Source organism: Carya illinoinensis, chromosome 6, assembly GCF_018687715.1.
Source record: "Carya illinoinensis cultivar Pawnee chromosome 6, C.illinoinensisPawnee_v1, whole genome shotgun sequence".
NCBI classification, from domain to species: Eukaryota; Viridiplantae; Streptophyta; class Magnoliopsida; order Fagales; family Juglandaceae; genus Carya; species Carya illinoinensis.
This window is the reverse complement of record NC_056757.1, coordinates 33,752,002-33,765,900: the sequence shown is the minus strand read 5'-3', so window position 1 is coordinate 33,765,900 and position 13,899 is coordinate 33,752,002. Positions and strand designations below refer to the sequence as shown.

Below are 13,899 nucleotides of genomic sequence, written 5' to 3'. Positions count from 1 at the left end.
TCCGTCTCAAACACGAGCGGTGGGTGGAGCCCAATTCGTGCTCGGTTCTGTTTTTACTGATGTTTTTTGGTCAATAACAAGAGCAGCGTCCATCTACTGCCTTCCAGGCCTTAATGAATGCCATGCGCCCCACCTCATGTCTCCTCAATTGCTGATCTCTCGTTCGGTGAAAGTAAAAAGTTAAATGGAATGGCGCATGAGCTACACGCTGGCTCAAACCTTAAGTGAGATCCACACTCCTCCATACCAAGGAGTGCCTGTTGTGGCCACATGTGGCATTTCTAGGTCTAGCGACCTTAGATTCTTTGGACTTGACCATCTCTCAGTCTCCTAGCCCATGCATCACCACACTCTTGGACGGTCATCCACTGACGATTCGGTGCATCTCCAGTTTGTTACCTTTTTATGTTTTTGCTTCCTCTAATCAAATATTGCGGGAAAGTGATAGTGGAAGTCTCTAGCAATTAGTCCATACCAACAAAATGCAGCACATATCACTTTATTGCGACTTCCAATCGTAGTCTTACAATCAGTTTTTGAACTGTATTAAAACCGCTTCCCATCGTGAGAAACGGGTGGGGGTCTAGTTATTGGATTTAGATCTCTTTTTTTCTTTGGTTATATTTGCTAATTTTGGATGAATGTTGAGGCCTTCGACCTTGTTGACTATTGCATCATGTAATTGTTAAACACATATATAATATGCCTACTTAGGGGGCAAAAAAAGAGATCAAACTCCACTTGAAAGTATCACCAATGCTTAATGTTCATTGACGAAATTAACAACTTGAAATCAAGCACCTCTTAAAGTTGGAAAATAAAGATAAAGTAGAGAAGAAGAAGCGATTATGACTGCATAAGCTATGGGAAAGCTGGTGTGTTTTTTAAGGTAACGTTGGGGGTGAGAATATATATATATATATATATATATATATACACGCTAGGGTTTTATAGATAAATATATCAGATATAAAAAATTTACGTAAAAATAAAATTATAAAGTGACGTAATTTAACGTAGTATGGTAAATTATATAATTGTTTTTATCGTAAAATAAATATGATGTATCGTATAGATACGTTAGTTTATATATTTATTTTTATGTAATTCTTTTATTTCTATAATATTTCTTGTAAATGTGTTGCGCTGAAGTATAATATCCGGGCAATATTGTTTGAAAAGCTTGCTGGAAGAATAATGCAAAGATTAGGTGGCAAGATTAGGTCTGTCACCGTCACGCATGCAGAATATTGATTCCTGGCCATGTTGTCGGCCTAAGCCAAGCCCGATCCAATTCACATTTCGTAGTAAATTCTGGGCTGTCGTAAATTAGGAATTAAGGACCCAAGATGCAGTGGGTAAGCCCATCTGGAAGAATTGGCCCATTATGTTCTCATTTACTAGCACAAAATTTAGGCCTGTTTTGGGACCCAATACAAGTTAAGTCTGAAAACAATTGGTTTTTATTTTATTTTTCTTTCTAATTATTATTGATTTGTTTGGTCTGAACCTACTTTGCTAGAAACGTAAAGAAATAATATTTATTTTAGGTTTTGGCATTGTGGAGTAAGTAAAAATATTGATTTTATGTTGATGATATCGATCCGCTTGAGTCATGCCCAGTCCAAGTACAGATCAATGTTATGATATGTTTGGTTGCGGATCCATCTCAATTTATCTCAATCTAATTATTAATACAATCTACTCATTTTTTAATTTTTAATAAAAAGGTTAAACAGATCTCGACTTATTCCATTTATTTAAATAAATATCTCAATTTATTTACATTTAAATACATTTGAATAAAATTTATAAAATATTATTATTTATAGATCAATTTATATTATTTGAGATCTCAACATTCGAACAGAACCTTAAACCTCTACACCATATGTGACGCCCCCAAATTTCGTTTGGGATCGGACGGACATTTGAAGCGTCGAGACATGCAACACAAAGTTACCTGCCCCCGTTCATGACATATAAGATGCAATATTCCTAACATGCATCTAACATTATGCAATATTCACAGCGGATAATTTTTTTTCTTTAGCAATACTATGCACCAAATTGAAAATATCCCAAATGCTTAAAACATACTTCATACATAAAGACTCATTGAATAGATCACAACACTAGTCCAAAATGGTTATGATCCAAAAAGTACTAAAGATGCAACTCCATTGTACAAGTAGTAATTTACGTTAACTACTATATTAACATTGACGTCGCACCGTCGCTTAGTCAACTGTGTCTAGTTGATCAGCTCCTGATTCTCCTTCAGGTCCTGTAACAAGATCTACCATTCGGGGGGAATGGTAGTTGGGACTACCAAAGTGAGATTTGATTACAAATCTCAGTAAGTTAACAAAAAACTTCCACACAAGCTAATGATGCATGCATGATAGTAAAAGCATAAATGCATAATCAAATTCATAAGTAATTAAAGCATAACTTAGCGTACAACATAGCATAATTGACATAACTTAAATTGAAACATGAACTGAACTTGACTTGACATGAACTTGATCTGAATCTTGACTTAACATGAAAAATACATACTCCACAGTTATTGTGACCCCATGTATTCTACGTGTAAATACACACTCCACAGTTGTTGTGGCCCCATGTATTCTACACAAACTTGACTTAACATAAAAAATACATACTCCACAGTTGTTGTGGCCCCATGTATTCTACGGAAACTTATACTTTAACTGCTTAAATACATACTCCACAGTTGTTGTGGCCCCATGTATTCTACGTGTCACAATTGCTGTGTCTCATGTAGTGTATGCGTCACAATTGCTGTGTCTCACGTAGTGTATGCGTCACAATTGCTGTGACCCCATACATAAGTAATCAAGATGAAACGTGACTGGAATACGAAATGACTGAAACTCTGACGTAACATAACGTGACTTGAATATAACTTGAAATACATGACCAACTGGAGATAAAAATATTTCGTAACATTACATAACATATAATAGACAACATATTTAACATGACATACTTGCAACAGTGAATATTACATGACTTGACATACATGTAATAGATGACATACTTAGCATGACGTACTTGTAAGGTACAGTAATACATGACAGAATATATTATGTAACAGATAAAAATTGACGACAGAATAAATTCTGTATAATAGACAATTACGTGATAACTTGGCATGGCATGACATATATGATAACACACATACATACACTGTAGTTCCTTTACTTAGCACACATACACAGTAGACTGCTAGTAAGTTAAAAACTAACTTACCTCGATCTCCGCGTTTCTTATAAAACTTCAAGTGCGACCACGAGGAACTGTAATTAGTGATTCTAAAAGTTAGAACTAAATCACTAATAATTTGAAATATGGAAAATACTAACTTAAAGAGTAAAATTTTCATTTTACTCTCTACATGTGGGAAAATGACCGTTTTACCCATAACTTAAGGATTTTGCATACTAACTCCAAAAGTTTCCAAAATTTACATTACTCATGTAAATTTTGTCCTAAACTTAAATATCAACTCAGAAAAATTTAAAACAAAACACAACTATGAAGAACACACTATGGCCGAAACATCCATAGGCAATTTTCCTTGATTTTTGTTACAATTCCTTCTAACTTCAAAACTCATTCTTAAACCAAAATTTTGCAACAAACATCTTCCAATCCTAAGTTCAAAACCATACTTAAAACATCCATTTAGAAAAAGCTAATAATTAACACCAAACTTTTTTTATAAAAAGATCCAAGCACTTGAATCACAAGTTTTGACCTTAAATCAAAACATCTCCAAGAATTTCAAAAATCAAATCTTACTTCTAACATATTCATAATATTATCCTAACATCAACCATGCTTTAAATCATCAAACTAAAGTCACCAAAATCACAAAATAACATTTAGAGTTTTTGGTTTTACACTTAGTCCAAAAACAGAAAATTTTTCCTCAACTAGTTTTGATAAATCTCTTGATCTATGACTTATAAATATATGATCTTCACACCAAGCCATCACATGGTTTAAAAAGATGTCCTAAAACATATATAAGCTTCTAATTCAAGATCACATGGTTATAAATTAACCAAAACATAAATTTAGCCAAGAATATCCACACTTTGGCTTATTTGAATATCTCTTTGCATAAAATTTCATATCTTTGAAATTAACTCCAAATATCTTCAAAATAATAATATAACATGTATATAAGATGCTTAGAATCCTCCAATAAAATTATCAAAGTCATTGGAATAGGTTTAGACCACCAAAGAGTTAAACTTTCTCAAAACAGAAACTGTTTTTCTTCTTCCAGTTCCTAAGTTTCTAAATCTAAGAAAATCTTTCATCAAAACCTTTAATCATGCAAAAATCCTCAACCAATAGTCACATATACATGTTAACAATACTCCATAAAAATTTCGGACCAATATCTATCCATTAGCTTGGTCAAAAACTCCAAACTATAACATATTCTCCAGTTTATCTCCCAGAATGACCTTTCTATAGTTTACATAATATTTGACTGACCAAATAATCTTCAAATGGGGCAAATAAGATATCCATGTAAACTAGACTAAAAAAGGAACAACTTATATGAAGGAGACTTTATGATAAAACACTTACAAAAGCTTCGAAATGGGTGTGCAAAAGACCTCCTAAAAGCTGTCCGAGAGAGAGTGTTTGATATTCTTTCAATGGAAAGTGTAAATGAAGATAATTTCGTGGGGATAGGTGGCTGAAGATACTTATGGATGAGATATGGAAGAGATGAGGCTGGAGTTGAGAGTTGAGTGTAGTCTTCTCCTACCCAAAATATCTATAAAAGATTATCTCATAATATTCTATCCAATAGTATCTACAAAAAATCAACTTAAGATATTTTTATCTAATAATATCTATAAAAATCAATTCAAATTATTTTTACCCAATAATATTCATGAAAATTACCTCAAGATATTTCTTTTTATCCAATAATATCTACAGTTTTGAACAGACGTTTTGTCCGAAAATATGAAAAAAAATGTTATTGCGCCATAAGACTTTAAATAACCCTCCGAATCTAATGGCACAAACCATAATACATTTTGACACTTCTAACTATCTCCAATAATCAAAAACACACTTATGATACCATATTAAATAATAACACTAACTATGTAGTTAGACAAAAACTTATACAATTAATGGATTCGTGAAAACTTATGGGGTTTTCACGAAATTCCTAAAGTTAATAGAAATTTCACAATTGAATTTCTAATGGGTTGTTACACCATATATTATTTATGTAGTATAATTTAATTTATAATATTTAAATTTTAAAATATATCTTTTAAATTAAATTATAAATTATATCACGTTGATCATATGGAACGTAAAAGCTTTAAAATAAAGTTATTCTTAGCTAAAAGAACGCACCTTTTTAGTTTTACTTGCAAAGTGACGTTTTATTCTTTTTCAAGATAAAAAATATATATTGGTTAAGAATTTTTGTGGACAGTCGATATTGAAGTAGATGGAATACATATAAATATATATATATTTTAATATATGGAACAAAAACTATTCAGCTATTACCAACAAACAAAAACCCGATAATGAGTGAAGTTATTATTATTATTAAATAATAGAGCTCCCGTTTAATATCATTAAGATTATTATATAAATATTGAGTTTTTAAAAATAGAGAAATATTTTAATCATAAATTTTTTTTAAAAAAATAAATTTATAAATTCACCTAATTTGAGATATCACGTGAGAGTGTAAAATTTTTTACTATAAATTAAATTAAATGTATTATATAAATTATATTAATTTATAAATTTATTTATATAAAATATCTGTATTAATACTCATTAGACGGATTAATAATTAATATTATCAAATAATTATGAATAAGAAGAATTTAATAATTTATGAAAAATACTATTTGAACCTATAATTGTGATCGACAAACGTTATCGATTGAGTTTTTTATTTTTTATATTTTTTTATTTAATGATTAAGAAAATAATTTTTAATAAATTAATATATTTTTAAAAAATATTTAAATAGGTAAGATTTTCTGGTCCCTTCATCGGTTCCTCTAGCAGCGTCCATAATTTATTGTCCACAACGGCAATTATTATTCAAAGATTTGACTGACAATACAATCGAAATTAAAATCTCCGAAAATCAGTACATTTTGTGCGTAGGAAGCGTCAGAGTCAGAGTCAGAGAGACAGAGAGCAAGGCAACTTTGGTGAGTTGGTGGCTAAAGGCGTGGTGGTGGCTGAGACAAAATCTGTCATATCACATGGAGTATAATATTTGTAGAAAATTAATGCTCGATGAATTTTATATTTTTAATTATTTTGAAATAAAAAATATTTAAATTATACATATAATTAAAGTTGATAAAATTTGAAATAAAATATTTACTTTAATTTAATTAAGTAATGATGTACATACATCTATATTTTATAATTTTTATATATCCATGTGTTAAAATGAAGATTCTTGTATAAAATATTATTATATTTATAAATTATATTATAAATATTTAAAACATGATTATATAAAAATATTAAAAAATAATTGTAAAATGATCATTTTCAAATTGTCTTATAACAGTTCAAACCATCCAAATCAATATATAAGTTGTATTCTTTAAAGAAATAATCCAATTGATAGAAAAAATAAATAACAATTAAATTATTATTGAATATTGGTCATTCAGATCAAGGGATGTGATGAACATACCTTTTAAATTTTGATCTCATTAAATTAATAAGCTGATAGTGAGAGATGAAAATTCATCTTTTTTAGGTTAGAATATTTAATAAAGGCAATACTTTTAATTTTCTCAAAACTCAAGAAAGGCGTTTCTATATTATGACTACTGTATTTTTATAGCCATTTAAGAGTTTTGTTATATATAAGTAAAGTCACGTACTAATCTACGTATCAATACTAATTCCTTCATACTTAAAATTTAAATTAATACTATTTTTAATAAAATCTACTTTTTAACCGATCATAATAGATTGGTTTTTATTTATATAAAATAAGCTTTAAAATGCACAAAATAATGTCATGAATAATTTCAAAAAAGAAAAATCTAGTTACGAGCGCAATTGCGTACTAATATGTATATCAATCTAATGTAATTGATCAAAAAATAAATTTTATTAAAAACAATACTAATTTAAATTTTAAATATAAAGAAATTAATAATGATACACAGTTTAGTATGTGACTGTAATTATACGTAGGAAAATTCTTAATCATTAAATCAATTCTTATTTTAAAGTGATAAATGATATGATTATTAGATAATCACACGTAAATACAACAAGCCAATAATGAAAGTGACATGCATGTTGGTGTAAATTATTAGCTTGGTGTTTATTTTTGGCCACATTTTCTTGAGATGCTATACGTACACGATCTCGTGGATGAATTTACAGTAGGGCCATAAAGTAGTAATTTCCATCGATTTTAAGGGCCGAAATTATATATGTTTCGTATGACTGGTCAAATAATTAATGAGATTGTTTGAATTGAGGGATTTTTAATACTCATATCATCTTATTTAATTATTATAATTTTTATAAAAATAAAATATAATAAATTATTCAAAATTTTTAAATATTAAAATAAAAATAATATTAAAAAAATTATTTTAATAATATTTTATTTAATTTTTAATTCCAATCCCATCTCTTTTTATCTTAACTATCAACTCCACGCCTTTTAAAAGCTCCCCTAAATGACTGAAAACACAGCGGTAACATTTACTCCAAAAGAAGTACTGTGTAATCTGTACCTGCTCCAAATTATAATGAAATAATTAAGATGTAACTTTCCTCGTACGTTGGCACTAGAGTACCACCAGGAGCATCAGTCTATAAATAAATTTGGTCAAACAGTGCAGGTCGACCAGATTTTAGACATTTTCCTAGATTCAAATGAAAACGTTTTCCCACTACCATGGTCCATAGATATATAAATAATTCATACAATATCTCTCTTATATTATATTGTTATTTATTAATAAAATTATAAGTATGCACTGATTAAGAGAGACCAAAGCCCGGGATGTTTAGACACAAGAATTAAGAAAGTGAATGAAACTTGCTGCAACATATACAATGATCTGTATTAATCTATGAGGCTTGCCAATTTGGAGAAGATCGAAGTCTGTATATGATGTGGTGTGTTTGGTTAGGAAATCTGTACCATATTAGCTCATTACTATTCATTATTATTATATTATTCACTATTTTTTATTGTTCATTATTATTTTATTATTATTTATAAATAATTTAAGATTATATCAACACCCAAACGTAGCCTTGAGGTTATGTTATTTCTGCTCTTTTTTTGTGATTTATTTATTTATTTGTGGTTTCATTTCTTTACATAAATAAGATGCATGAGATGATATAAGAGTTAAATAAAATATTGTTAAAATATAATTTTTTAATATAATTTTTGTTTTAAAATTTAAAAAAATTAAATTATTTATTGTATTTTATTTTAAAATTTGAAAAAGTTATAATGATTAGATTAGTTGAGATAATCTTTTTTGTTGTGGGATTTTTGTCATAAGGCCCAAAGGGGCCCTCAAAACCTAGCCCGTCAAATGGGGGCTTCACTAGAGAACAAAATAGGGGAAAAATGTGGGAAGACGGTAAAATGAAGGTGATGAAAGAAATGTCAGGATGGCCGGAGGAAAAGAGGGAAAAAGACGTGAGAGAATGTGATGTGACATAAAAGAAGAGAATGGAAGAAATAAAAAGAGAGGGACGGACGACTCAAGGGGACCTTTTTGGTAGACTTTTTGCTAGGCTTCTAGGGAAGATTTCTTCAATCTCCAAACACAGGTTCTAGCTATGGAGTCGATACCAGGAAGAGAGATATGTGAAACCTACTATACAGTGAGGATAGGAGATTCTGAGAGACTGTAAATCAAGCTTGTTATAGTAGATTATTCCCTCCTTAAGCCCCATGGAGGTAGGCCAAGTGTCGAACCACGTAAATCTGTGTGTTTATTTATCTCTATTTCTCCTACATTTATCTACTGTTCACCACCATGGACATACGCATGGATTTCGTACAGCCGCATCAGATCAGTCGGGGGCCCACACAACCTCTACTCGAGCCCAGGATACAAGGGCCCACACAGCCTCCTTCCGTAATGAGATAAGATGATATGATTTTAAATAAAAGTTGAAAGTTGAATAAAATATTGTTATAATATTAATTTTTAATATTATTATTATTATTTTAAAATTTAAAAAATTTGAATTTTTATTATATTTTGTATATAAATTTAGAAGAGTTGTAATGATTAGATAAGATGAGATGAGAAAAAACATTTTACAGTTTTTACTATCCAAATGGGGCATTAGGAAGAACCTTGTTTGTTTTCACAACCATTCTTATCTCATGATCTCATCTAATTATTACAACTTTTTTAAATTCAACACAAACTAATATAAATAATTTAATTTTTTTGAATCTCAAAATAAAATAATATTAAAAATATATGTTCTAATTATATTTTATTTTATTTTCAAATTTTAGCTAACTCAACTCTAATGTGAAAACAAGCTCCACTACAACAGAAACGTTTTTTTGGAATGAAAAATTTTGTCGCAAATTGTAGGTTTTTTGTCCCAAAAAATATTTTGAGACAAAAAAAAATCGTCCCAAGGTCGTCCCAACATCACTGTCCCAGAAGGTATTTTGGGACGAAAATTATCATTTCATCCCAAAAAATATCTTTAGGGATGATTTTGAAATTGACCGTTCGATACAGTTCGAACAAGCTAGTTATTTGTCATGGTTCATTTTCATTCCTGAATGACGTTCGAATGGCAATACATTGGGCGTTCGAATGAAATTATATTGGTTGAACGGTTATGAAAACACGTTCAAACGATCTCAAATTTTGATAACGTTCGAACGGTACAAAAGAGATTTCTGTTCGAACGTTAAAAGAAGAGATCGAACGGTAAATGGATCGAACGGTGTTGAGTTATGTTCGAACGGTATGCAAATGAATTGCCTTCGAACTTTTTTTGACCAATCTGGTTTCGTTCGAACGGCTATATCAATAATGTTCGAACGTTACATGGTCGTTCGAACGAAAACTATTTATTAAAATCCAATAATAATAAAAAATCAATTTGATATTCATAAGATTTGAAAAACATACATTAGAAACAATTTAGTACTCACGAAAGTTTTATAATAAGTGCGAACTAATAAATAATCACGAGACTAACATTGTTCATACATAATTAGATAATGTCATAATCTATATGTAAAAAACCATTAGTTGCTTGGAGGTCTGTACTGTTGCATAAGCTGCTGCATTTGGAGTTGCATTTCTCTCCTGAACTATTCTTGTTGTTCTTCATGTTGTTTGAGGTGCGTCTCCATCTCTCCTTATTTCGCCAATTGAGCCTCTAACTCATGCAAGATATGCTAATATATATCCTATAAACAATACAAGATATGCTAATTAAAAGTCAATTGGTTAAATTAAATAGTTAGTAAACAAATATTATTAAATCTTAACTACTTGTATTTTAATTCCAAACTTTAAATTTATTAATTTAAATAGTTAATATTTAAGTATTATTAAATCTAGAATATTTGTATTGTAATTCCAAACTTTAATTTTATTAATTTAAATAGTTACTATTTAAATATTATTATATCTTAACTATTTGTATTGTAATTCCAAACTTTAATTTTATTAATTTAAATAGTTACTATTTAAATATTATTAAATCTTAACTATTTGTATTTTAATTCATGACTTTAATTTTATTAATTTAAATAGTCACTATTTAAATATTATTGGAATTAACTATTTGTATTTTAATTCCAAACTTTAAATTTATTAATTTAAATTTAAAGTATTTAAGTATTATTAAATCTAGAATATTTGTATTTAAGTATTATTAATTCTTAACTATTTGTATTTTAATTAACCTTGGGGTCATTAATGGAGAATATTAAGTATTTAAGTAATATTAAATCTTAATTATTTGTATAATGAAGTTTGAATATCAAAAAAAAAAAAAAATCTTAATTATTTGTATTGTTTTTAAATTCAGTTGATTAATTTAAATTTTAAGTATATCTTCAATTATAAACTCTTAATTATTTGACAATTAAACTAAATTCATATACGTAATTCAACGCCATCTTCTCCGACGTAAACAGTACCCACTTGAAGCGAATTGATCTAGATACCGGCATTCTTCTTTTTCAAAACATTTTACTGTTTAGATTTAGGTTTTGATGGATTATTTGTTTGAATTAGGATAAACTCATTTTTCCATCAATACTCACCGTAGATTTGCTTTAATCCTTTGTATGAATGTTTATTTAGCTTTACATTTGATTTATTTGGGTGAAAAATCCATGGAATCGAAGGATTCCATATATTTCAATGGTTGAGTCGACTCGGTCTGGAAGTCAAATCGATTCGAATATTGTTCGAATGCTATAGAAAGCGTTCAAACGATATTCACTAACCGGTTGAACGTTTGGTTGGGCATTCAAACGTTCATCCCAACCGTTCGACCGTTAATCCAAACAGTTCGAACGGTATTCGAATGTTTGAACATTGTTTGAGATGTTCAAACGTTTGGGCCAAATAGTAACCCGTTCGATCATTCATTTAGACGTTCAAACATTAGATAGACCGTTCGACCTCTATGTTGAGTGTTCGAACGGTAAATGTTAAACATTCAAACGTTGTTTTTCACGTTGAAAGGTACATTTTTAACGTTCGATTACTATTCTAGAAGTTCGAACGGTAAAATTTATACGTTCGAATGGAATATATTTAGTGTTTAAACGTTTAACTAATTTGAGACAAAATATTTCACATTCGAACGGTCTGGACAATCCATCATTTTTTAGGAACGTTCCAAAATCTAACTTTTTGGGACGATTTTCATTTCGTCCCAAACTAAAATCGTCCCAAAATCAATTTTTTGTTGTAGCAGCTCATAACCATCAATTATGAGAGTGGACCTTCGTCATTAACTTTTTGAAGATCGAATATTTTTTTCACCCTTTTTGGGCGCGAACAACAACCATTCCACATAGGTTTTCCGGGTTCTAGATCTATATGTTTGAGTGATTAAGATTCGAGATCAGATAGAAATATAGTGTAGATTTTATATATAAATGTGTTCCTATCTATATGATTTCATCATATGCACGGCATTAAATGTTTAATATATACAGTAGTTGCAGATTCAAACACTCTTAACTCTAGATCTCTTCAAATCTGGACCTAAAGCTGGAACAACATATCCAAAAAGAATGTAAGGTAAGAGTTTCTGATCCATGATTTTCCGATAAAAATTCCTTAAATTCCATGGCTTCCCGATACGAGTCGTTCTGGCTTGATACACGATTTTCCTCTGCACATTGCTAGCTAGCTAGTAACATATCACATGATCTTCACGAGCACGTTCAAGGACCAAGAAAAAATACAAGCTTCAAACGCAGTTTACAGACATGAAACAGCATCGGCATGCAACATCACTAATTTCCAGTCGTCGTTCACTGGGTCTGTATTTCTTTAAGGAGAGTCTGCTACCCAAACGCATTAAACTTCAAAACCCGTTTGTCTCTTGTGCCTAAGAAGGAATGTTGCATAATTTAATATACATTAATGACGCGAAGAGAATCCAAAGAAAATAGTTAATGGAAATCAATAATGGACAATATTTTCTGACAAAGCGGTTATTATTATTATTTTATTTACTGAGCATGATGAGTAGCCAAGACAGAAACACAAAAGCGAAAGACCTCAAACAGGCCTAGAAAGTAGAAACATACGAAAACCGAACATCAATGGCAGTAAACCAATAACATAGTCAATCCAGGGCAGGAGAATATGAATCTTAATTTTATTTTCGTTTTAAGTTATTACTATCCCCCATAGATCATCATGTTGACAAGAATCTCAAATGTGAAAGGAAGAAAAACCTAATATTCACGAAGAAAAAAAAAATACCAATCTCATAATTTCTCGTGCTGATCATGATATACATCGTATGATCGACGTTACATGCCCCATTAAAGTTACCGAAAGAAAACAAGAAACCCAAAATGACGATGATGAAACTACCTCAAACGCTAAAACAAGGATAAAACTGAAAGAAAAAAGGAACCCATTTCACATTGAGAGAGAGTGAGTCTAAGATTCGCCATGTCCGTGTCCATGTGTATGTTGATGAGCCTCTTCTTCCTTGATCTGATCTTGTGGGGTCTCCACCGGCTCCACCACTGGTATAGGTTCTTCGGGGGCGGTTTCGATTGGGTACCGAGGCGGCGGAGGGCCGAGTCTGCCGTCGAGGCAGGACGAACATTTCGTCTCGGCCCACCTCTCGAAGTCGTACTGTCCCTGTCCATAACCCATGATCCGCCCACCCGAACAAAGCCGGCCAATCATGCCTGCTATGACTCCAAGAATAGTGATCACTGCAAGAACGGCGATAACCGGCCCCACCGAGCCGTGGCCCGAGTGGGCGGTGTAGGCTTCTTGGGTGGCCTCCAGGCCGGGTGGTGGCTGTAATTGGTCTATCGGAGTAGACATGTGAGTGTGACTTTGAAAGCTCTGAGCTGGTATAGTACTATGAATCTCTTTTTGGGTTTTTGAGAGGTTTAAGGGATGAGTGTTTGTCGAGGATCTTTTTATTTTCGCAAGGAACAAAAACAAAGGACAAAAGGGTTGAAAAAGAAAACTAGAAGCGGGTTTACTTGGAAATAATGAGTTAATCCACGAGGATTATTTTCATTCTGAAGAAGGAAACTATTTCAAGGTTTTGCATGTGTGTTTATCAGAGACAGAAAATACATAGGGTTAG

At 30.7% G+C, this 13,899-nt stretch overlaps 1 protein-coding gene across 1 annotated transcript; it reads right to left on the bottom strand.

Annotated features, from left to right (window-relative positions):
- Positions 1-13,229: 13,229 nt before the first annotated feature.
- On the bottom strand, positions 13,230-13,628 carry LOC122312795. Its single transcript, XM_043127445.1, has one exon. The coding sequence runs from the start codon at positions 13,626-13,628 to the stop codon at positions 13,230-13,232; it is 399 nt and encodes a 132-aa protein (XP_042983379.1).
- Positions 13,629-13,899: the final 271 nt, after the last annotated feature.

Excerpts from the sequence above, each read along its gene's own strand:
- LOC122312795 (XM_043127445.1), bottom strand. The coding sequence starts at position 13,628 with ATGTCTACTCCGATAGACCAATTACAGCCACCACCCGGCCTGGAGGCC.